General features: G+C 43.6%; 1 protein-coding gene across 5 annotated transcripts in view; it reads right to left on the reverse strand.

Moving 5' to 3' along the window:
- Window positions 1–448: 448 nt before the first annotated feature.
- LOC134356080 (microtubule-associated tyrosine carboxypeptidase-like) overlaps window positions 449–26,631 on the reverse strand; it is a 90,735-nt gene continuing 64,552 nt past the window's right edge. For all 5 annotated transcript variants that reach the window (XM_063066650.1, XM_063066647.1, XM_063066648.1 and 2 more), the window contains 4 exons: window positions 22,534–22,666; window positions 15,932–16,237; window positions 12,739–12,836; window positions 449–4,012 (listed from right to left, as the gene is read on the reverse strand). In XM_063066650.1, coding sequence (XP_062922720.1) covers window positions 3,848–4,012; window positions 12,739–12,836; window positions 15,932–16,237; window positions 22,534–22,666 — 702 coding nt within the window. In that variant the 3' untranslated portion in view covers window positions 449–3,847. The remainder of the gene's footprint in view (window positions 4,013–12,738; window positions 12,837–15,931; window positions 16,238–22,533; window positions 22,667–26,631) is intronic.

Raw genomic sequence — 26,631 nt, forward strand, 5'->3', positions numbered from 1 at the left:
GTCCATGCTGAACACGGTGTCCACTCAGCTAGTCCCAATCTCCTGTGTTTGCTTTGTATCTCTCTGAGCCCATCCCCTCCATCTTCAAGGATGGAGGACGTGTGCAAGGGTTGATGGGATTGTTCAATATAAACCACACCCAGGTGAGGCACAGCGTAAAGGATGTTAAATTCCCATTTCACCCAGCTCCAGGGCAAGACCCTGACCTCTGAACTGTACTGTGACATCTCCCATACTTATCTGCGCACACTGCTGTGTGACTGGCTGGTCTTGCACTGGGTAGCGCCCACAGCAAATGTGTCCAAGTGAAGCCCACCTGAGCAAACCCTTGTTCTTGATGTGAGAGATAGCAACATGATTTTCCTGACAGATTGCCTCCCAAGAGCTATTTGGCATTTAATACAATTTGGATACCAGTGATTAATAATAAAATAAATTTCTGTCCGTTTGCAAATGGATGCAACTTTATTGAGTACAATCAACATTTAAATGTTAGGACAAAGTCTGATATCTTGAGGAACTAAAATAAAGCGAGATGGACATTTGATCAATTCAAATAATTGTACATTACCCTGATTGGGAAATCAGCTTCTTTCATATTTTTTTCAGTGTAATAATCAAATTTGGAATGTAAACTTCCAGAAAACCCCTTTAATAATGACAATTTTTAAAAATCTTTTTTAAAAAACGCATTCAGCACTTAGTTCCGGACCAATTGTCCGGAAATACCCCCCAGAAACAGCAAGGTTTCACACTTGGTGTGAACTCTCAGTTGTCAACTTTTGAAAGTTTCATTGCAGGTTCTTTCATCTCCAATTATCCCCCACCCTATGTAAACAGCTTTTAGTTCCCCAAATCTGCAAAACCTCAACAACCCAATAAATAAGTTCTTAAAAAAATGAAAACCCCCTCTCCCTAAAAAGACTTTTATTTTACACACAAGAATCCTCACATTCATTTCCTGAAGATTAATCTTTGATTCTTATTGGCTGCTGATGCCAGTCTTTAAAGGTTTCATTTAACCCTAAGGATTATTAGCAATACCCAATGTTCATTCTGAGCCGGGACACTGTTACTGCTCTGCAAAGAGGTGGCTGTCTTGAGGATATAGAATGATTGGTGTCGTTGGTTAGTCCACCGTTAGTTAATGACTACATGAACTGTGAGGGTTCCCAGACATGTTGGGGCTACCCAAAACTGAACAAAACCCAGCAAATTTTTGGGAAGAGGGAAGGACAGGAAAGGCAAAATCCATCCATGAGGGAGAAAAGCCTTGGGTTTGTGGAACAGTTGGTGGGGATCTATGCCTGAATACTCATAGTGACCCCATCCCAGATGTCTACATTATCAGCACCGGCAAAAGGAACTAATATTACCAGCACAGCTGCTATTGGAGCTGTTGCCCATTGAGCTCCAAACTCATTGATATATCTGAAAGTGTCTAACTGAAACCAGACACCAGATTCCCCAGCTATGAACAGCTGATTGTCTTTTTTAATCCACAGAGTTTTCTACACATCATGATAGATGGTATTTATTACACAGTTCTCTGTGTTTTCAGTTCACTTTCATCAGCAGATATTAGAAACCTTACTACGGTCCTAAATATGGCATGAGTCAGGGTCTGTCAAACATCGCAGAAGGATGCTCACAGAGGAAGGACTATCAGCCCATTATGTAGGCCTTTCCCCATAGCCTTGTGGGGTTCCCCTTCAAGCTTTATCTAACTTTCTTTTGAACATTATTCGTTCAGCTTCCATCTGCTACCTGACTCTAGAGCACAACAATCTACGAAGTTTTTCATAATCACACACTGGTGTTTTATCCAACATACTTCAATCTATGTCTTCTGATGACATTGTGCGTCTTCCATTATCCAGCACAACTACCTCCCTAATTAACATCATGATTGTACATTATTATCAAACACCTCCATCAGATTACCAAACATCTTTTGCCTTAAGAAACAAAATCTCACAAGGCAACAAAAGTTCCTCTTTTATTTCTCTGAATAAACTTCTACCCATTCAATTATATCCATCCTATTGTAATGCCCAGAAGCTGAGCACAGTTTTAACATAACTTCCCATAATTAGCACCTTAAATTCTATGTGACCTTCACAAACTGATCTGCCACCTCTCTAGATCACTCAGTCTGCTCCTAAAGCACCTTTAGTATTTTCCCATTTAATTCAAAAATACAAGAGATTCTGCAGTTGTTGGAAGTCCAAAGCCATACACACAAAATGCTGGAAGAATTCAGCAGGTCAGGCAGCACCTATGGAAAAGAATAAACAGACAATGTTTTGGGCTGAGGTCATTCATTGGGACCAGAAAGAAAAAGGGAAGTACCCAGAATAAGAAGGTGCAGGGGAAGGAGTACAAGCTGATAGGCGATAGGTGGGACCAGGTGAGGGGGAAGGTGGGTGGGGGTGGGGGAAAGAGGAAATGAAGTGAGGAGGTGGGAGGTAAAAGGTGGAAGAAGTAAAGGGCTGAAGAAGAAGAAGAAACCTGACAGGACAGGAAAGGTTTGAGCTATATTGTCCTTCCAGCATCTTTGTAGTACAACATATTGCTTCACACTTCCCTGCATTAAATCTTGTTTGATGATTTTACAGTCTACGCACACCTCATGTTCCTAACTACACTTAGGAGTTCCATGTTATTGTCAAGCTTCAAAAGTATGCCCATCACCCTTACTACAGGTCAATACTGTGAATCAAATACCAGCAAACTAGTTAATTTGATGGGATTTGTGTGTGGTACTTCACTGCTGCAATAGTCCACACCTATTAATCAATACGTACTTCTTTCTCCTCTTTCCCAGATTTCTTACACTTTCCATCCTGTCAAAATTCTATTCCCATTCCCATTCCTCTGCGCCTTCATTTTTCTACCTTTCCTACATATTGCTTGGCTTCATTTATCCACTTGCCATTCAATCTCCCTGCCACCCAAATGCCACAGACTCGTCCTCCTCTTTAGCTCTCAACCTGTTTTCTGTTTTTTTTTGTTCTTATTGAAGTTCTTATTTCATGCTTTCAAAGCACAAACAGGGAATTGGTTGAAAGGGGCGATGCCTCTGGCAGAAAGGGAAAACTCAACCATTGACATCCTTGGGTATGGACTGAGGAAAGTCTTGTGTGTGTTAAACAGACCTAATCACAGATAAACTGAATATTTGACATTGATACAGGTGTGACTGGATGATCTTTTCCCACATTTTTTCTTTTGTTTCCACTCTCCAGCAAGTAGTTAAAATAATTTTCTTTAAAAAGCATCACCTTTGCAAACAATAAATACTTTTAAATAGGAAAAACATGGCACGAAGGACATAAGTCATAGGGGTGAAGCTATAGCTCCAGGCTTTGGCTTCAGTGGTTACAAATCCACAATTTTTTCCCATACAAATCTTCATGGATGCCCAAATGCACCACAACAAAAAAAAACTAAGGCCTCTGTGCCTTTGTGTTGGTGGTCTATGTGTGTGTTTATATACGTGTGCATGTAACTATTTGTGCACATGTGTGAGGTGTGTGTGTCTATTTATGAAAGCGAGTATATGTGTCTATATGTGTACATGTTATGTATGTGTGTGTGTATCTGCATTTGTGTTTGTGCGTGGGTGTACACACGTCTATATGTAAGTGTGTGTGTATTTGTGTGCAGTGGATGTATATGTGCATGTGTCTGTTTATATGCATGTGTGCAGCTCTGTGTGTATATGTGTGTTTGTGCATGCGCAGATACACATGCATGCTGCTGTGACAGTGCATTTAAAAATGAAGCTGGCTGGGACTTGTGAGGACCCCCCTTCCACCCCTGACACCTCCACTGTCAGCACGGTCTACTTGGGGATTAGCCTTAGCAGCTCCTCGTCCGTCAGGCCGTTGACCGCAGTAATGTGGTGTAACTGCTCCAAGTAGCGTGCCTGGTCGCGCATGAAGTGGGGGATCCGTGTGTTCTGCAGGATGGCGCATTTCTTCAGGTGTTCCACATCCTCAAATGAAACCTGCAATATGGCAGAAAGAGGGAGAAAAATATTATTGATTGAAAGAGACAAGAAAACAGCAATAAATCTCTGTATTACATTGTTGATAATATCGGAAAAGTCCCCAAAACACTCAACAGATGCATTACCATTTAAATTTAGTGCTGTTGGATCCTGTTGCTTTTGCAATCTAAAGATTCCGGGAAGTCAAGAATGAGGCATAAAACTTACTGAAGTGTTGCAAGAGTGGAACACAAACAAAAAAATGGGGGCTGAGAGAACAAAGAGCAATCTGAGAGAGCAATCGTGGACATCACATACTCAGAATAGAGATAACACAAATTCCAGTGATAACAATTGACCTATAAAATAGCCAGATTCAAGTTGCATGTCACCTGCTACTGAAAACTAAAAAAGTTTCTGGAACAGTTCAGAAGCCACGGTACTGTACTGGAAAACTCACTGAACTATTACAGTAAACAACAGGAATTGTGCAGATGCTGGAAATTCAAGCAACACACATCAAAGTTGCTGGTGAACGCAGCAGGCCAAGCAGCATCTGTAGGAAGAGGTGCAGTCGACGTTTCAGGCCGAGACCCTTCGTCAGGACTAACTGAAGGAAGAGTGAGTAAAGGATTTGAAAGTTGGAGGGGGAGGGGGAGATCCAAAATGATAGGAGAAGACAGGAGGGGGAGGGATAGAGCCAAGAGCTGGACAGGTGATAGGCAAAAGGGGATACGAGAGGATCATGGGACAGGAGGTCCAGGAAGAAAGACAGGGGGGTGGGGGGACCCAGAGGATGGGCAAGAGGTATATTCAGAGGGACAGAGGGAGAAAAAGGAGAGTGAGAGAAAGAATGTGTGCATAAAAATGAGTAACAGATGGGGTATGAGGGGGAGGTGGGGCCTTAGCAGAAGTTAGAGAAGTCAATGTTCATGCCATCAGGTTGGAGGCTACCCAGACAGAATATGAGGTGTTGTTCCTCCAACCTGAGTGTGGCTTCATCTTTACAGTAGAGGAGGCCGTGGATAGACAAGTCAGAATGGGAAGGGGATGTGGAATTAAAATGTGTGGCCACTGGGAGATCCTGCTTTCTCTGGCGGACAGAGTGTAGATGTTCAGCAAAGCGGTCTCCCAGTCTGCGTCGGGTCTCGCCAATATATAAAAGGCCACATCGGGAGCACCGGACGCAGTATATCACCCCAGTCGACTCACAGGTGAAGAGTTGCCTCACCTGGAAGGACTGTTTGGCGCCCTGAATGGTGGTAAGGGAGGAAGTGTAAGGGCATGTGTAGCACTTGTTCCGCTTACACGGATAAGTGCCAGGAGGGAGATCAGTGGGGAGGGATGGGGGGGACGAATGGACAAGGGAGTTGTGTAGGGAGCGATCTCTGCGGAATGCAGAGAGAGGCGGGGAGGGAAAGATGTGCTTAGTGGTGGGATCCCGTTGGACGTGGCGGAAGTTACGGAGAATAGTATGTTGGACCCGGAGGCTGGTGGGGTGGTAGGTGAGGACCGGGGGAACCCTATTCCTAGTGGGGTGGCGGGAGGATGGAGTGAGAGCAGATGTACGTGAAATGGGGGAGATGCATTTAAGAGCAGAGTTGATAGTGGAGGAAGGGAAGCCCCTTTCTTTAAAAAAGGAAGACATCACCCTCGTCCTAGAATGAAAAGCCTGATCCTGAGACCAGATGCGGCGGAGACGGAGGAATTGCGAGAAGGGGATGGCGTTTTTGCAAGAGACAGGGTGAGAAGAGGAATAGTCCAGATAGCTGTGAGAGTCAGTAGGCTTATAGTAGACATCAGTGGATAAGCTGTCTCCAGAGACAGAAAGATCTAGAAAGGAGAGGGCGGTGTTGGAAATGGACCAGGTAAACTTGAGGGCAGGGTGAAAGTTGGAGGCAAAGTTAATAAAGTCAACGAGCTCAGCATGCGTGCAGGAAGCAGCGCCAATGCAGTCGTCGATGTAGCAAAGGAAAAGTGGGGGACAGATACCAGAATAGGCACGGAACATAGATTGTTCCACAAAGCCAACAAAAAGGCAGGCATAGCTAGGACCCATACGGGTGCCCATAGCTACATCTTTAGTTTGGAAGAAGTGGGAGGAGCCAAAGGAGAAATTATTAAGAGTAAGGACTAGTTCTGCTAGATGGAGCAGAGTGGTGGTAGAGGGGAACTGATTAGGTCTGGAATCCAAAAAGAAGTGTAGAGCTTTGAGACCTTCCTGATGGGGGATGGAAGTATATAAGGACTGGACATCCATGGTGAAAATAAAGCGGTGGGGGTCAGGGAACTTAAAATCATCAAAAAGTTTAAGAGCGTGAGAAGTGTCACGAACATAGGTCGGAAGGGATTGAACAAGGGGTGATAAAACAGTGTCGAGGTATGCAGAAATGAGTTCGGTGGGGCAGGAGCAAGCTGAGACAATAGGTCGGCCAGGACAGGCAGGTTTTATGGATCTTGGGTAGGAGGTAGAAACGGGAAGTGCGGGGTGTGTGAACTACACCTATTGTCCTGGCCTGCTGCGTTCACCAGCAACTTTGATGAACTATTACAGTACATTTATATAAGTGATTATATAAAAACACAAGCAAGCAGTGCAAAATTATGAGAATATAGAAATCCCAAGCTTCCTGACAGGCCATTACAGATTACCACTGCCCCAAATTTCCAGCAATTACACAGGAAAAATCCAACACTGAAACTATGCCACCAATGTTCTGTCTGACTCCATTCCGTCATTCAGTTCAATGGAGACAACCTCAAGTAGGTAACATCCATCATTAAGGACCCTCATCATATGGGACATGCCATCTTCTCATTGGTACTATCAGAGAAGAGGTAGAGGAGCCTGAAAACACACTCATCATTTTAGGAGCAGCTTCTTCCCTTCTGCCATCTGATTTCTGAACAGCCCATAAAAACACAAACACCACCTCTCTATTTTCTGACGAAGGGTCCTGACGAAGGGTCTCGGCCTGAAACGTCGACTGCGCCTCTTCCTATAGATGCTGCCTGGCCTGCTGCGTTCACCAGCAACTTTGATGTGTGTTGCTTGAATTTCCAGCATCTGCAGAATTCCTGTTGTTTACCTCTCTATTTTGCTCTCTTCTTGCACTATTTATTTATTGTTTTTATATTTCTTATTTAACCTACTGTAATTTTTGTATGTATTGTATTGTACAGCTGCCACAAAACAACAAATTTAATGACATATGTCAATGATCATAAATTTGATTCTGATTCTGAAACTTGTGAGAGAGAAAGGTCAGGTCCCAGGTTTTCTTTTTACCTTTGTCATGGACAGTCCCAAGCCTGGCTGTGAAAGGAGGATGGTTGCACCCCATCCCATAAAAACCCACAGCTACAGAAACACCAGCACAAGTTTCAAAGACCTCATCCATGCGAGAAGAAGGATCTTTGAAGATGGGCTACACCTGTAGACAACTTGCAAGTCTGGCCCAGGACAGAGGACAATGAGCTGCTGTTGGCATCCTATGCCCCAGTAGTGTGATGGGCTTCACCAACAAACCAGGTTTTCTTGGTCATTAGATGTGTAAAGGCTTCTCTGTAATGTTAACTGCTGAGGTAATGGTTTCTCTGTAGCAGAAATGTTTGGGTTATGGCTGGAGATAACTATGCATGTTCGCCAGTCAGGATTCTGCTGCCCTGTCTGGTGATTCTGGAATCTGTTGGTTTCGCAGGCTTTTGCCAGAGGGCGAGAGAGGGATGAAGAGAGAAGACACAAATGGAGAGATTCGTTAGGCTGCCAGACGGAGTGGTCTCCGAGCAGGAGTCCGAAGGTCGGCGACACTCGGAGGAGATCGAGTGGTGGAAGGCAAACTACTGAGTGAGCTCCAACGATAGTGCACAGACTGTTTAATAAGATTGGAACACAACAGGCCAGGCAGCATCTATGGGAAGAGGTACAGTCAATGTTTCGGGCCAAGACCCTTCATCAGGGACTAACTGAAAGAAGAGATAGTAAGAGATTTGAAAGTGGGAGGGGGAGGGGGAGATCTGAAATGATAGGAGAAAACAGGAGGGGGAGGGATGGAGCTCAGAGAAAGTTGATTGGCAAAAGGGATACAGGGCTGGAGAAGGGAAAGAATCATGGGACAGGAGGCCTAGGGAGAGAGAAATGGGGAGGGGAGCACCAGAGGAAGATACAGTAAGAGGGACAGAAGGAGAAAAAGGAGAGAGAAAGAAAGGGGGGAAAATAAAAATATAAATAAATAAATAAATAAATAAATAAATAAATAAAGGATGGGGTAAGAAGGGGAGGAGGGGCATTAACGAAAGCTAGAGAAGTCAACGTTCATGCCATCAGGTTGGAGGCTACCCAGATGGAATAAAAGGTGTTGTTCCTCCAACCTGAGTGTGGCTTCATCTTGACAGTAGAGGAGGCCATGGATGGACATATCAGAATAGGAATGGGACGTGGAATTAACTCTGCTCTCAAATGCATCTCTCCCATTTCACAACCATCTGCTCTCACCCTATCCTCCCGCCACCCCACTAGGGATAGGGTTCCCCTTGTCCTCACCTACCACCCCACCAGCCTCCGGGTCCAGCATATAATTCTCCGTAATTTCCGCCACCTCCAATGGGACCCCACCACCAAGCACATCTTTCCTTATCCTCATCTTTCTGCTCTCTGCAGGGATCGCTCCCTTTAATTCCACGTCCCATTCCAATTCTGATATGTCCATCCATGGCCTCCTCTACTGTCAAGATGAAGCCACACTCAGGTTGGAGGAACAACACCTTACATTCCATCTGCGTAGCCTCCAACCTGATGGCATGAATACTGACTTCTCTAACTTCCATTAATGCCCCTCCTTCCCTTCTTACCCCATCCCTTATTTATTTATTTATTTGTTTGTTTGTTTGTTTGTTTTCCCTTTCTTTCTCTCTCTCTCTTTTTTCTCCCTCTGTCCCTCTCACTATATCTTCCTCTGGTGCTCCCCTCCCCCTTTCTCTCTCCCTAGGCCCCCCATCCCATGATCCTCTCCCTTCTCCAGCCTTGTATCCCTTTTGCCAATCAACTTTCCAGCTCTTAGTTCCATCCCTCCCCCTCCTGTCTTCTCCAATCATTTTGGATCTCCCCCTCCCCCTCCCCCTCCCACTTTCAAATCTCTTACTATCTCTTCTTTCAGTTAGTCCTGACGAAGGGTCTCAGCCCAAAGCGTCGATTGTACCTCTTCCTATAGATGCTGCCTGGCCTGCTGCATTCCACCAGCATTTTTTGTGTGTTGCTTGAATTTCCAGCACCTGCAGATTTCCTCGTGTTTGCGTTAATAAGATTGGCACCCTTTTTAAAAATATTTTGTTTCTGTACTAACCACATAGTCAAAGTAAGAGATATAAAGCTTAATCATTTAATCGCATGTTGTGTACTGTTTGTTATTTTAGGGGATTGATTTGTAACAGGGGACGTATCGCGCAGCATCCACCCAAACGAGATTTCTTAGGTTTGGCTGGGCAGGGGTTTTAACACCCCCGAGATCAAGCCTCTAGGTGAAGCCAGTGTTACAGATGATTAGTTGATTTTCTTTTATGTATTCTAACTCAAATTCTTTTAAGACTGCAAATAAAATTATTATTTTAAGACTTTTAACACTGTAAATAATGTTAAAATTTTTAATTAAATAATTACTCTGGACTAGTTTTGGCATATCTTTTAATATTGAATACATCAGAGATTTGAAGATTAATAAACTCAGGTGTGGGCTTGATTGGCTGTTGAAGTATTTTGAAGGGGTGTCTCATTTATCAGGAGCTTGCTTTGGAAAGGTGGGGTGGGAGAGGGTCCAGCGCTCAAACAGGCTCTCTGGACAGAAACATGTTGTGAGTCGAACAAAGTGAGATGCGATATAAAAAGGATTGAAAGGAGAGACAGAGAGGCTGACAGGTTAATTGTTAACAGGTTGAAAAGTTAATAAAGGAAATTCAAGGGCTTGAGTCTGGACAGCCGATTGGGTAAACAAAAATAGAAGCTATTCACTACATTGTTAACGGTCAGGCAAAACTCCTCTTATACAACTAAATGAGATGTGAACCCAATTCCCAGAAATAAAAACCCATTTGAAATATTATGTCACCTCCTGATTGCAAGAAGCTCTGGAACAAGTGGCTCAAAGTAAAAGATTAAAGAAAGAAAGATTAGCTTTATATGTCACAGCCAAATGTGTTGTACAGTTAAATGTGTCATTTGTTTGAAATCAAATCTGCAAGGATTGTGCTAGGCAGTCCGCAGGTGATGCCATGCTTCCAATATAGCATGTCCACAACCCACTAACCGTAACCATACCTTGTTGGAATGTGAGAGGGAACAGGGGCATCCAGAGGAAGCTCACGTGGTCATGGGAAGAATGTACAAACTCCTTACAGACAGTGACACCAACGGAATCCTGGTGATGATCTCACTGCGCTAAAATGCTATGCTACCATGCTGCTTTATCTAGGATCCCCCTTATCAAAGATGAGTAGTCAATGGACATTCAAAGACAGCATGAGTATCGGGAGAAATGAACAATAACACACAATGGAAGCAGGAACTGGTAACGCAAGTGTGCACATTTTGGATGTGGGGTACAGGGTGTTCACCACTTGATCTAGAAGTATCTAAGATAGCTTCCTATTCTACACTCGTGCATCCAGAGAAGCTGAACAGACGAGGAACGCTGGCTTCCTCTCCCAGCAGGGAGCCCAAGTGGAAATCATCAGCTCCTTGATGACATGCACCAGAAGTGAGGTAGAAGAGCAAGGCAGCCTTGTGTCTGCATTCCAACCTGCAACATGGCAACTCTGCAGAGGGGAGTTTGCTTTAAGAGAAGTGAAGCCTGAAGGCAGGACAACCATCCAAACTCAGCTACTGTTCAATATCAAACAAACAGATCAACTTCCAAGAGCCCTGCATTCAAAAACAAACCTCCACATGCTCATTCAATTCAGATTCAGATTCATCTATTGATCACACATACGTTGAAACATATAGAGAAATGCACCATTTGTCTTAACAACCAACACAACCTCAGGAGAGTGTCATGACACATTCTGCCACCAACATAGCATACCCATGATGTTCAGCAGAACAACACAAGCAACAGCAATGATATAACGTAACAAAGCAGAACACAACAAGCACCCATGATTCTATCAGCTGCCAACAGAAGTGGTGGATGCAGGTTTGATTTCAAGATTTAAGAGAAAGTTGGATAGGTACGTGGATGTGTCAGAGGTATAGAGGGCTGTGGTCCAGATCCAGGTCAATGGGACAAGGCAGCATAATAGTTTGCCACAGTCTAGATGGGCCAAAGGGCCTGTGTCAGCACTGTAGTGCTCTATGATTCTATGACCCTAAGCAACAACAGCAAAGCAATTCCATTCCTCCCTCCCACATCCTCCCACTCCCTCCCACTCCAACACAGAGACAGTCCTCTGACCCTAGGTTGGTATAATTAGAATATCATAATCAGCAGGGCCAGCCATGTACAAAGCTCTACTGGGATAACTTCAACTGTCTAGCACATATATTAGGAAGCATCGTCAATATATTACCACTAATGCCAGTGGATACTGAATAAAACTTCCAATGGCATATTAATGTACCATATTATTTTGTGAAGGGAATATGAGAGCAGTGTGCAAGACGCTTGGAGTTTACACACCATGATTGAGAGAAAATACTTTGATTTAAAGAAAAAGGACCAATAAATTCAAATGCAATATTGCAATGTGCATGGGTGGGAGGGAGGAACAGGGGTTTGTTTTGCTGTTGTAGTTCTGTTGCTCATTGTGTTCTATGGCATTCGGCTGAGCATAGTGGGCATGTTATGTTGGCACCAGAATGCATGGCGACATTTGTAGGCTGCCCCCAGCACATCCTGGTCAATGGAAATTACACATTTCACTGTATGTTTTGATATACACATGATAAATAAAATTTAATTTTGAATCTTACCTAAATACCGACAGGACATCAAAAAGATTTGGGTGACTTGATGATTTCCCTCTATATTGGATTATTCTTTGCCATGTGTTGCAAGTCTCCCGTGCCACCTCCACCGATGATGAGGCCCTCCATTGGTCTGGGTCGACCATGGATATTGTATCCAATCTGCCTAAGTGATACTTAAGCAGAGCAGTAAGATATGGGGAGCAAGCTGTTTCCCACACAGCACGCTCCCCACCTCCATGCAGCTGATGAATCCAAAGGAACGCAGAGACTGATACAGTTTGGCATCAGTGGGAGTTGCCAGTCAGTCTGGATCTCAACGTAGGATTGTCTTAAGGACTCTAGCTCCAAATTTCTCCTTGGATTTTACTCCTGAAGCCTTCCCCATGAGAGAGTGCAAGGCAGGGACTGTTTGAGATAAGAATTTTCTTTCTCCTAGATGAACTGCCAACCATGGCTGACAAGCTTGTCTGCACAAAGTGATTGGTTTTAAGGTTTTGCAACTGGTTCTTTAAGCTGTCATAGCTGGAGAAGGCAATGGGGATAAGCTCCCACTACCTATTAAATGCTTCCATTGAAATGCATCTCAGATAGCCTCTGACAACAAAGTCCAGCTCCTGGCCTTCAAGTGTGACTTAGCTACTAAGCCTGGCAGAACCATTTCTACCGACAGGAGAAGGGGTAAAGGAGGGTTACTGGCACCTTAAAACCAGTCATCCCCTCTAGTGCTGAACTAAAAGTAATAGCTGAGTGTGAAGAAGTATTAGAGCAAAGTTGACATAGTTACCTTTCCCAGTGCTGCCAGCATCTTGAAGTCAATAGTCTTCCGGTATCGAAGCAACATCAATACTCCATCTAAATACACCTGGTCCTTACTAAAACAGCCTAGAAATAAAAGAGAGCCACTTGTGAGTGAGGCATGGATCAGAAAACATTCTACAACAGGAACTAAGGACACCCTAAACAGCATGAAAACTCAAATAACAGGTTAGGGAGTTAATGGGAGCAAATAGTTTTGATGCATTTCCATACAAATTAGACTTACTCAACATTGAACCGATTCCACAATCTATGGATTCACTTTCAAGGACTCAACAGCTCACATTCTTCATATAATGTATTATTTATTTATTTATTATTACTATTGTTATTATTTATTTTTTCTCAGCTCAAGCTGGTAAAACTTGAGGTATAGGCATAGTCAAACACACTCATTTCTCAATTGCTAGGAACTTTAGGAATTTCTAGTGGTGTTTAGTATTGTGGCTTTCTGGGTATTTACATGAATATTGTTGAGAAGGCCTAATTATTTAATTCTACTGTGTAGTTACTTTGGGATGATACCAGTTGTAGATATTGCTATTGAGACAATGTATACCCTGTTCATGTTCCATAGTCTTTCAATTTCCTCTTTTAATTCAGTATATTTTGGGGGCAAAAGATGACATCCACTGCTCTACCTTCATCAATGTGTTTTGCTATATTCTCAAATAATTCAATCAGGTTCGTAAGGCATGAACTATCCTTGACAAAGCCATGCTGACTATCCCTAATAAGATTATGTCTCTCCAAATGCTCCAAATGCTGCCTCTCAGGATCTTCTCCAACAACACTGAAGTAAGACTCACTGATCTATAATTTCCTGGGTTATCTCTACTCCCTTTTTTGAACAAGGGAACAATGTTAGCAACCTTCCATTCCTCTGGTACTTCTCCTGTCCCTATTGATGATGCAAGGATCATCGCCAGAGGCTTAGCAATTTTCTCCCTCACTTCCCATAGTAACCTGGGGTATATCTCGACCGGTCCCAGTGACTTATCTAATTTAGTACCTTACAAAAGCTCCAGCAGATCCTCTTTCTTAATGTCTATACACTCAAGTGTTTCAGTCCACTGTAAGTCATCCCCACAATTGCCAAGGTCCTTTTCCCTGGTGAATACCAAAGCAAAGTATTCATTAAGTGCCTCCGCTACCTCCTCCAGCTCTATGCACATGTTTCCACTATTGCATCTGATTGGTCCTATTCTCACATGGTTCATTCCTTGCTCTTCACATACTTGTAGAATGCCTTGGGCTATTCCTTAATCCTGCCTGCCAAGGCCTTCTCATGGCCCCTTCTAGCTCTCCTAATTTCATTCTTGAGCTCCTTCCTGGTGCCCTTGTAATTTTCTAAAACTCTAGCAGTACCTAGTTTCCTGAACCTTTCGTAAGCTATTCTTCTTCACTAGATTTTCTACATCCTTTGTACACCATGGTTCTATTACTCTTACCATCCTTAGCCCTGCCTCAATGGAACATACCTATGCAGAACGCCATGGAAATGTTCCCGAAACATTTGCCATATTTCTGCCGTGCATTTCCCTGAGAACATCTGCTCCCAATTTATGGTCCCAAGTTCCTGCCTAATAGCATCATCTATCCCCCTACCCCAATTAAATGTTTTCCCAAATTGTCTGCTCCTATCCCTCTCCAGCAACATGGAGGTAGAGTTGTGATCACTACCTCCAAAATGCTCTCCCACCAAGAGGTCTGACATCTGACCAGATTCATTTCCCAATACCAAATACCAAATACAGCCTCTCCTCTACTTCTTCTTTTTCTTCTAATTATTATTATTATTTTGTATTTGCATAGTTTGTCATCTTTTGCACATTGACTGTTTGTCAGTTTTTGTTTGTGTGTAATTCATCATTGATTCTATTGTGTTTCTTTGTATCTACTGTAAATATCCACAAGAAATTGAATCTCAGGGTAGTATATGGTGACATATATGTACTTTGATAAAATATTTACTTTGAACTTTAAACTTTGTAATGCTGAAGGAACTTAGCAGGTCAGGCAGCATCAATGGAGAGAAATAAACAGACGACTTTTCGGTCCAAGACTCTTTATCAGTACTGATGATGAATAAGTTCATCCATCATTTTACATTATATTCCAGCTTTCGTGTCCTTGCTTATTCACCTAGCCTATCTGTATTCCCCTGAAGCCTCTGTGTCCTCCTCACTGCTACCCACCTTTACATTAAAAATGGATATTCTACAGATCTCTTCATCCTGTTCAGTGGTACTGATTGTGAAAAGCTGGGGTTACCAGCATTAATCACTGAGGCACCTCACTACTCACACCTTGCCAGCTCAAGAATAGCCCAATTATTACCATAAATATAAGAGATTCTGCAGATGCTGGAAATCTAAAGTAACATACACAAAAAACTGAAGGAACTCAGCAGGTCAGGCAGCGTTTATGGAAAGGAATAAAGAGTCGACATTTTGGGTTCAGACTTCATCAAGGCTGGAGGAAAAGGGGAAAAAAGTCAGAATGAGAAGGTTGGAAGGGGATTGGCGGAGGAGTACAAGCTGGCAGGTAAAAGATGAAGCTAAGGGAGAATTTACTCCTCTCTGTAGATGCTGCCTGGCCTATTGAGTTCCTCCATTTATTTGCTGTCCTTTCCTCCTTCCATGCTGAGAAGTCTACTCCTGTTTAACATTGTCTTGTGTGCCACTTTATTGAAGGCCTTCAGAAAATCCAGATGAACCGTTCCAGCTAGTTCACCCTTATCCACCTTGCTTGGTTACATCTTGAAACATTGAATGATCCTTGATCCTTGCTTTCAGTACTCCATTAGTGCAATAAGGACGGCTTTAATAAAGAGCAGACATGATGGTTCCACATTATCTATCTACATCTCCAACATAAATACGAATTAGTGATTTTGTAACACAGAGACATTCTATAAAATATTTTAAGAATCTTTTTAAGGGTCTTTTCAGAGGCTCCTGGATAGGGACATGGAGCTTAGAAAAATAGAGGACTATGGGTAATCCTAGGTAATTTCTAAAGTAAGTACATGTTCGGCACAGCATTGTGGGCCGAAGGGCCTGTATTGTGCTGTAGGTTTTCTATGTTTCTATGTTAAAACATGACTATTAGCACCTACCACATTGCAGAAAAATGTTATAAACATCAATGAACCTGACCTGTTTTAGAAGTATCTGTCTGCCCTCTCTTGGCTCGAACGCAGTACTCCCATCGAGTGTTTGGGTCCATGACAAACTTAGCAATGTCTTCAAAAAGCTGGCTGAAAGACATCTGACTGGCCTGGAAGACAGTATAGTAGAGTAGAGCGGCCCGCCACAGGAACGGGTACTTGCGGTACAGGACGCTGTTCAAGCTGGCCAGGCCTTCTTCTGTTGGGTTAGCTGGCTTCAGACCATACTGCTTCCTACCTGCTGCACTGTGCCAGGGCTGATGGCTGTTGTTGACTCCTCGAATGTAGTGCGTGCCTGACACCAACATAGATTTCAAATTAGCATATGGAGGGACAAAGTCTCAACGTCCCACAGTATAAGAAAAGAGTTAAATGTGATTCCTCCTTGGTATATAGTAAGTTTGAAAGACGAAGTAGTGTTAGACTGGAAGTGGGATAGTTCTGAGAAAGTTAAAGGAATACAGGTCTGCAACCTTGAGAGCACATGATGATGAATACACGTCGTTTAGCTGGGAAAGGTAAGGTCATGTGCAGCTGCAGGTAACAAATAGAAAATGTTCATGGGAAAGTACTAGTGTAAGGGGTTTTGAAGGGTATAAGAAGGGGAATCTTTTCTTGGCTGGGTTGAGATTGATGCTAACATCTGGAGAAAATAAGGACAATAACATTGAGAAGGTTACAGAAAGGGAGAGAAGGTAGCATGAAATGTTTCAGATTTATGGTTCCTTCCGGCATTCTGAAGATCAGCTCATATTGTGGATGTTTTTTGTACTGCTACTTCATTAACCATTTGTTTTCCTTTCTGTATTGCATGTTTCACCTAACTGTAATAAAGTGATTTCTTGTGGTTTAACACATGTACAGTGATTCCTTTGTTTATGAATACATACATGAATGCCCATTGCTGAATCAGAAAAGAACATGGGATCAATTGTTTAAACATTTTTGGTACACTCAGGGTCAACCCCAGCACCAGTATCAACTTCAGGAGCAAAGTTCAACTCAATTTCAGTCAAAACTGGCAGAATTTCATAAAGGGCTAGATGGTACAGAGTTGTACCTACGCGAGCACAGGCCGGTTCAGAGAACCGTGAAGCAGGCCATAGTGGGGAAAGAAACTTAAAGGGGCTGCAACCTCACACCCCACATTAAAGGAATGAGAGGGAAATGTCTGTGTTTTGCAACATGATAAGACAACTCAATACACTTTATGCAAAAATCATAGAATAAATCAAGTGAAGGAAGATTTGTATTAAAGACTTTAGCTTGATGACGTCAACTGGAATGTCTTCCATGATGAGGATGTCCTCAAGTTCATGGATGGAGTCACGTGCTTCATCCGGAAGTGCATCAACAAAGTTGTCCCCAATAAGTCAGTCAGGGTCTTCCCAAACCAGAAACCTTGGATCAATAGTTCCATGCAAGCAACACTTAACACATGACACAGAGCTTACGCTGCCAGCAATCAGCAGGAGCTCAAGAAAAGTAGCTACGATCTGCGCAAAGCTATCAAGGCTGCAAAACAACAAAACAGGGACAAGATTGAGTCAGACCAATCAAGTGTGACAGTGGAAAAGTGGGTATGGAACCGGAGTACTTATTGAATATTTTCCTTCAGTATTCACTACGGAAAAGGATCTTGGCTATTGTAGGGATGACTTACAGCTGATTGAAAAGCTTGAGCATATAGACATTAAGAAAGAGGATGTGCTGGAGCTTTTGGAAAGCATCAAGTTGGATACGTCTCTGGGACCGGATGAGATGTACTCCAGGCTACAGTGGGAGGCGAGGGAGGAGATTGCTGAGCCTCTGGCAATGATCTTTGCATCATCAATGGGGATGGGAAAGGTTTGGGAGGATTAGAGGGTTGCGGATGTTGTTCCTTTATTCAAGAAAGGGAGTAGAGATAGCCCAGAAAATTATAGACCAGTGAGTCCTACTTCAGTGGTTGGTAAGTTGATGGAAAAGATCGTGAGAGGCTGGATTTATGAACATTTGGAAAGGTATAATATGATTAGGAATAGTCAGCATGACTTTGTGAAAGGCAGGTCATGCCTTACGAGCCTGATTGAATTTTTTGAGGATGTGACTAAACACATTGATGAAGGTAGAGCAGTAGATATAGTGTATATGGATTTCAGCAAGGCATTTGATATGGTATGCCATGAAAGGCTTATTGAGAAAGTAAGGAGGCATGGGATCCAAGGGGACCTTCTTTTGTGGATCCAGAACTGGCTTGCCCACAGAAGGCAAAGAGTGGTAGTAGACGGGTCATATTCTGCATGGAGGTCGGTGACCAGTGGTGTGCCTCAGGAATCTGTTCTGGAACCCCTTCTCTTCGTGATTTTTAGAAATGACCTGGACGGGGAAGTGGAGGGAAGGGTTAGTAAATTTGCTGATGACACAAAGGTTTGGGGTGTTGTGGATAGTGTGGAGGGCTGTCAAAGGTTACAGTGGGACATCGATAGGATGCAAAACTGAGCTGAGAAGTGGCAGATGGAGTTCAACCCAGATAAGTGTTAGGTGGTTCATTTTGGTAGGTCAAATATGATGACAGAATATAGTATTAACGGTAAGACTCTTGGCAGTGCGGCAGATCAGAGGGATCTTGGGGTCCGAGTCCATAGGACACTCAAGGCTGCTGCACAGTTTTACCCTGGTTAAGAAAAAAAGTGGCCTTCATCAACTGTGGGATTGAGTTCAAAAGCCGAGAGGTAATGTTACAGCTGTATAGGACCCTGGTCAGACCCCACTTGGAGTACTGCGCTCAGTTCTGGTCACCTCACTACAGGAAGGATGTGAAAACTATAGAAAGAGTGCAGAGATGATTTACAAGGATGTTGGCTGGATTGGGGAGCATGCCTTATGAGAACAGGTTGAGTGAACTCAGCCTTTTCTCCTTGGAGCGGTGGAGAATCAGAGGTGACCTGATAGAGGTGTATAAGATGATGAGAAGCATTGATCATGTGGATAGTCAGAGGCTTTTTCCCAGCGCTGAAATGACTAACATGAGAGGGCACAGTTTTAAGGTGCTTGGAAGTAGGTACAGAGGAGATGTCACAGGTAAAGTTTTTTACGCAGAGTGGTGAGCGCATGGAATGGGCTGCCAGCGACAGTGATAGAGGCAGATACGATAGGAGCTGAGAAAAATAGAGGGCTATGGGTAGCCTTAGGTAATTTCTAAAGTACGAGGGGAGGTTGATAAGTTCGTGGCCTAAGGTAGGAGTCAATTTTAGAAAACCTAGCACATTTATTTTTCAACATAGTCCCCTCCTATATTTACACACTTAGTCCAGTGGTTGTGGAGCATACGGATCTTGGACCTCCAGAAAGTGTCCACAGCGGGGGTGATTGATAAGTTCGTGGCCTAAGGTAGGAGATGAGTTATTAACTTCAAACTTTCTGCATAATTACTCAAAGAGTTGAGCTGCATGTGCATGTAATGAGAGCCGTATAACTCATCTCCTTCTACCTTTGGCCACAAACTTCAATCACCCCTCATAGGTACATGTTTGGCACAGCATTGTGGGCCAAAGGGCTTGTATTGTGCTGTAGGTTTTCTATGTTTCTATATTTTTCTATGTTAAGATTCACAATGAATATCACACGTGACTTGTGGTGAGGGTTGCATACCATCGCAGACTTCAAAGCCAAACATTGTGATGCCACCAATATTGCGGCCTCTCTCCCAGATGCGCTCAATGGCTTTTACGCTCGGTTCAATGTCACTAACTCTGAGCCTCCAAGGAAAGCCACCGCTACAACCTGCAACCTGGTCATCTCTGAGGCTAAGGTACGCAGATGTTTCCAACGGGTGGACAGTTGCAAAACTGCGGGACTGGACGGCATCTCAGGGGGGTACTCAGGATGTGCGCAGCCCTACTCACAGGTGTGTTTACAGATATTTTTACTCTTTCTCTCTCCCAGTGTAGAGTGTCCTCCTGCTTCAAATTATCCACCATCGCCCCTGTACTAAAAAAGACCAAAGTAACATCCCTGAACAACTGGCATCCTATTGCACTCACCTCAATAATAAGCAAATGCTTTGAGAGGTTGGTCAAGGATTACATCTGCAGCAAGCTACCACCCAGACTGGACCTCCTACAATTTGCCTACCGACATAACCGATCGACAAATGACACAATAGCCACTGCCCTATATACTGTCCTGACACATCTGGAGAAGAAGGATGCTTATGTGAGAATGCTGTTCTTGGACTACAGTTCGGCATTCAACACCGTAAGTCCATCCAGGCTCGACAGGAAGCTCAGAGACCTTGGCCTTGACCCTGCTTTGTGTAGCTGGATCCTGGACTTCCTGTCAGACCACTGGCAGGTGGTAAGAGTGGGCTCCCTCACCTCCACCCCTCTGAATCTCAACACAGGAGCCCCTCAGGGCTGTGTAATAAGTGCCCTCCTTTACTCCCTGTATACCCATGACCGTGTCACCACCCACAGCTCTAATCTGCTCATTACATTTGCTGACAACACTACATTGATTGGCTTAATCTCAAACAATAACGAAGTGGCCTACAGGGAAGAAGTCATCTCTCTGACACAGTTGTATCAAGAAAACAACCTCTCCCTCAATATCGCAAAAATAAAGGAGCTGGTTGTGGATTACAGGAGGAAGGGAGACAGGCTAACACCTATTGACATCAATGGATCTGGCATTGAGAGGGTAAACAGCTTTAAGTTCCTCGGCATCCACATCACCGAGGACTTCACGTGGTCTGTACACACCAGCTGTGTCGTGAAAAAGGCACAACAGTGCTTCTTTCACCTCAGACAGTTGAAGAAGTTTGGTAAAGGCCCCCAAATCCTAAAAACTTTCTACAGGGGCACAATTGAGAGCATCCTGACTGGCTGCATCACTGCCTGGTATGGGAACTGTACCTCCCTTAATCGCAGGACTCTGCAGAGAATGGTGTGGACAGGCCAGCGCATCTGTAGTTGTGAACTTCCCATGATTCAAGACATTTACAAAGACAGGTGTGAGAAAAGGGCCTGTAGGATTATTGGGGACCCGAGTCACCCCAATCACAATCTAATTCAGTTGCTATCATCCAGAAAAAGCATAAAAGCCAGGACCAACAGGCTCCGGGACAACTTCTTCCACCAGGCCATCAGACTGATTAACTCACGCTGATTTGACTGTATTTCTGTGTTACATTGACTGTACCATTTATTATAAATTATTATAAATTACTATGATTGCACATTGCACATTTAGACAGAGACGTAATGTAAAGATTTTTACTCCTCATGTATGTGAAGGATGTAAGAAATAAAGTCAGTTCAATTCAATTCAATTTATGCACGTGCTGTGTCTATTCAGGAAGATCTGCAGGGCAGGGATTGTACGCTCGTGAAACTAATAACTTTAGGGTGTAAAACTCTATTTTGTCAGGCAGACTCACTGTGGTGCTGGGAAGAGAGCTGAATAGGCATCTGAGAGGAAGGAATGTTCGGGTTTGCAGAGAGAGGGTGGAGGAGAGGACTGTTTGAATTACTGTTATACAATGTCAGTCTGACCTCGTTGGGACAAATAGCCCCTTTACCGTGCTGTAAAAGTTGTGAAATTCTGTGACTGCAAGAAACAGCCTAGCAGTAGTATCTTCAGACACCAACAGCAGTCAAGCCTCCTGCTCCTTCCTCCGTTCCAGTGACTCTCCATTCCTAGTGCCTTTGTGGAGGCCCATCCAGCACAGACTCAGGATCAGTTACCAGAACCCAAGATTTGGAAGGTGAAATTTGAAGGCAGAATACAAGATTAATGGCAGGATTCTTGGCAATGTGGAGGAACAGAGGGACCTTGGGGTCCACATCCACAGATCTCTCAAAGTTGCCACGTTCGTTGACAGGGTAGTTAAGAAGGTGAAGTGTGTTGGCTTTCATTATTCAGATTTCAGTTCTGCTGCTGCAAGGTTATGTTAAGCTCTGTAAAATATTGGTTAGAGCACATTTGGAATATTGTGTTCATTTCTGGTTTCCTCATTATAAGAATATGGAAGCTTCAGAGAGGGAGCAGAGGAGATTTGCCAGGATGCCACCTGGAGCATGTTTTATGAAGGTAGTGTTTCTCTTTGGAATGAAGGAGGATGAGAGATAACTCGATAGAGGTGTACGAGATGATAAGAGTGGGTAGCCAGAGACTTTTTCCTGGTTGGGGTGGGGTCACGGAATGGTTAATATGAGAGGGCATTACTTAAAGTGGAGAAATGTATGGGGGTAAGTCAGAGATAAGTTTTTAACACAGAGTAATGGGTGCATGGAATAGAGATACTGCAGCGGCATTTAGGAAACTCTTAGGCACATGGATGATAGAAACATGGAGAGATAAGTAGAAAGGCAGGGATAGATAGATCTTACAGTAAGTGAAAGGTCAGCACAAACCTGTGGGCCAAAGGACCTGTAATGATCTAAGTTCTATTTCTATGTTATCTATTCCATGTTCCAGTGTGATTAAATTGGCACAATAACAAAGAGCAGACAGCAGCCAGAGGAACCGGAGAACACAGAAAAAAGCGGTGGGGAGAGGAGCTATGGTGACAAGGCAATAAAACACCCTTCCATCCTACCCGACACAGACCTATTTCATGCCGTAGCATTCCCTCCAGCCAGTGCTGGCGAGCTCCCGCCAAGTTGATGGTGAGCGTGGGCCGACAGTTCTCCACCATCATCACCGCCTGAGACAGCAGGTCATCGCTGAGCCGCACCACCACCTGCAGGGGGAGGGAGAACGAGGAACGGTCAGATGGCTGGATGCCAGGTGAGAGAACCGAAGAGAATAGAGGGCTGCTCCTGTTCGTTGCACATTTCCCCACCCTCATCTACCAGTGGTCTGTTTTGCCATCCAGCAATGAGGGAGGTCCTCAGTGGAGGTCTCTCAGTGTGGGAGTCCTTCAGCTTTATTTTGGGAACCTGACGTGGAAAGTGTTGCACAGAGCAATACATGTAACAGATACTTTAAGTCAATTTATGACTCCCCAGCGACCTATCATTTCTTCAGCTGAGAAGAGATTATGTATATACAGAGTGTGAGAGGTGACAGGGCAGTCAAGGGTTCTGCCTGAGCTGACTACCTGCCCCTCTTCGTGGGGTTAAGACTATGCCTGGGTGTCCCTGGAGAAAGATGCACACAGATGTCATGGATATAATAGGGGATTTCTGAAACCGATGGATGTCATAGGAACTCAAGAGCATTCTGGATACAGATTATTTATTTGAAACACTGAATGGTGTGAATAATGGAATATTGTAGAATGGTAATAATGTGACACCGTAATTGCTAAATAAACCTCCTTTCAAAAGGAAAAAAAATGGTGGATCATCACTGACATATCATCCGCAACAGCAGCATCTATGGAGGCAATGCTTCATGAAGGCATTAGAGATTCCCACCATTTGGACCATGCTGTCTTCTCATAGCTACCACCAGGCAGGAGATGCAGAAGCCCGAAGTCCCACACCATCAGGTTCCAGAACAGTCACTTCCATTCAACCATTTGTTTCTTGAACCAATCAGCACAGACCCTACACTTTAGCAACACTCTGAACACTGGGAACACTTCGTATTAAAATTAAATTTTCGTTGATCTAATTGTGTTCTTTCTCATAAAACATGTGGAATTTATGTTTTTCTTGGGAATGCTGCTTATCTGATGCTCTGTGCCTGTGTTGTTGCTGCAAAGGTTAAGTGTCAGATTAAGGGGTCTGTTATTCAGGATAGAGATGAGAAGGAAATTCTTCACCCTGGCAAAAGTTCCATCCAAGAGGGCCACGGGGGCTTGGCTGCTGAGTATGTTCTAGAAAGAGATTGATAGATTTTTGGTTTGATGGAAAATGCATGTGGGAATATTGCAGGAAAGTGCTGAGGAGATAAATGGTAAACAGATGACTTGCTGCAGATGCTGGAAATTCAGAGTAATGCACACATATTGCTGGAGGTACACAACAAGTCAGGCAGCATCTATGGAGAGGAATAAACAGTTGGATGGGGACCCTTCATCAGGATTAGACAGGAAGGGTGAAGAAGCCAGTATAGAAGTTTGGGAAGGGAAAGGAGTACAAGCTGGCAGGTGATAGGTGAGAGGCAAGATGGGTAAGTGGGGAAGGGAGGGATAAAGAGAGAAGCTGGTAGGTGATAGGTGGAAAAGGAAAAGGGCTGAAGAAGGAATCTGATGGGAGAGGAGAGTGGACCATGGGAGAAAGGGAAGGAGAAGTATCAGGGGGTGATAGGTAGGTGAGGACAATGGGTAAGAGGAAGCCAGAAAAGGGAATGGAAGAAGAGGAAAGCGGGAAGGGAGAGAAATTGGAGAAATCGATGTTCATGCTGTCAGGTTGTAGGGTATCAGTTTAAATATCGGGTGGTGCTCCTCCAATCTTGGAGTGGCCTCATCATGGCAGTAGAAGAAGCCATGGACCAACAAGTCATAATGGGCAGAACTAAGAGGCCTGAAATTCCTTGATCTAATTGAATAGCAGAGCAGGCAGGAGAGGCTGAAAAAACCCTTCCAACTTCATTTTCATGTGTTCTAATATTAATGTTCATACAAATTTACAAAGTTCATAAGACCATAAGATATAGGAGCAGAAGTAGGCCATTCAGCCCATCGAGTCTGCTCTGCCATTCAATCAATGGCTGATCCAATTCTTCCAGTCATCCGCACGCCCCTGTTTTCACCCCATACCCTTGGATGCCCTGACTAATCAAGAACCTATCTATCTCTTCCTTAAATACACCCAATGACTTGGCCTCCACAGCCGCTCATGGCAACAAATTCCACACATTTATCACCCTCTGACTAAAGTAATTTCTCTGCATCTCAGTTCTAAAAGGGCGTCCTTCAATCCTGAAGTCGTGCCCTCTTGTCCTAGAATCCCCTACCATGGGAAATAACTTTGCTATATCGAATCTGTACAGGCCTCTTAACATTCTGAATGTTTCTATGAGATCCCCCTTCATTCTCCTGAACTCCAGGGAATATAGCCCAAGAGCTACCAGACGTTCCTCAACTGCTTTTTACAGCTGTCTAATTACGTAGCTATTTAAGGATTTAATTGGATGTCAAGGAGCATTTGATGGACCATGTTCCAGCAGACAGATTTGATCAATTGATATTTGACAGTAGAAGCTTGGTTATTCAGCATCTGTTGAGTTTGATGGTTCCAGGTTAATCAATTATGCTGGTTACAATGATGATCAGCATGGTCCTTTCGTTGGATCATTTCATCCATATGGTCCTATCATCCAAGTGTCTCCTCAAATGCAGTCGTGATATTAACTTGGGCACTCCTTCAGGGTGGTCTTAATGTCCATCTACACACTTCCTCACTGATACAAAGAGCCAACCATTGCAAAATGTACGGGATCAGTGTAAAGGATTTCACTGTGTTTGACTGGTAAAGCGTGTTCAAATCACACAGGAGAGTTTGTGAGGGACGAATGTTGAAAACTGCAGGCGGAATGGTGGGGGGAGCGGGGTCCCATTCTGACAGAGCTTTCCCAGAAACAAATAGAAAAGGGACATTCAGGGAGGCACAAGAGATCTGGGATATGAGGCAATGCACAAGACACTGGAGGAATTCATTGGGTTGGGCTCAAGTAGCACTCAGCTCCAACTCAGAGAGGCATTAGCTTTCAGAAGTAAATACAGACATTTCTGGAAACACGCAGCAGGCCAGGCTGCTTCTGTGGAGAGGGAAACAGATCAAAAACCTTTCATCAGACCTGATGAGTGTTTGCACCATTTTCTGATTTTATTTTGAATTTCCATAGTCTGCAGTTTTCCTTTTATTTTAAGTTATCTGTTGATGATTTTATGGCCAGGATTTCAGTGATTGCAATCAATGTTTCTACATCATGTACAATTGCAATATCGAAGGATTACAGAGTTGTGGAGACGGGGGGCACAGAATCAGGTTCTCAGCCCACCACATCCATACTGGGCTTTTTGCCCATCTGAAAGAACGCTCAGGGACTATTTCAATGGGGAGAGCCTCACAGACAGGACATCACCAGTAGGACTCAGCCAGAGAGTTCTCAGTAACTCTTACACCAAGGGAATTCATCTCTGGTGAGATCTTGTGACCAACATGTTGGTCCAGTCATGTTTCTGCTGATGTTGCTGATCATACAGTGTCACTACTTAAAATTAATGCTTCTCCTGGGTTTATGCAACCATGGAAGAATTGCAAATACAGTAGATTCTGGTCAACTGGGATATATCAGGACAAGTATACTGAAGTTTCATGGAAATAGTTAAAATATAAAAAAGACAGACTACTGTTCAACTGAGTAACAAATTGTGTATCTAAATGAAATACATAACAAAATAGAACACTACCAAAACTACTACAGTACTATAAACTGTGTATTAACTCCTAATAGTTTTCACTGCAATATACCTTGCCATTCTTTGGATTGACTGTAAATGAACAAAATTAGCACGGACACCTAGTGCAGATAATGGACTGCCTTCAAAGAATGCTTTTGATGATTGCATCCTCCTAATCTTCAATTTCATTGTAACACACAAGATGATACACCTTCAAATTCTTCTCAGTTCGTAACTTATTGAATTAGTTAAATCATTTCATTTTCACTCCCTGCCATTTCTAGCTTCTCCAAGTCTGAATGCTTGAAACCGCAGTGAGCAAAACAGTTCTGATTATTCACCAACTATCA

Source organism: Mobula hypostoma, chromosome 14 (genome assembly GCF_963921235.1).
Source record: "Mobula hypostoma chromosome 14, sMobHyp1.1, whole genome shotgun sequence".
Lineage (NCBI taxonomy): Eukaryota > Metazoa > Chordata > Chondrichthyes > Myliobatiformes > Myliobatidae > Mobula > Mobula hypostoma.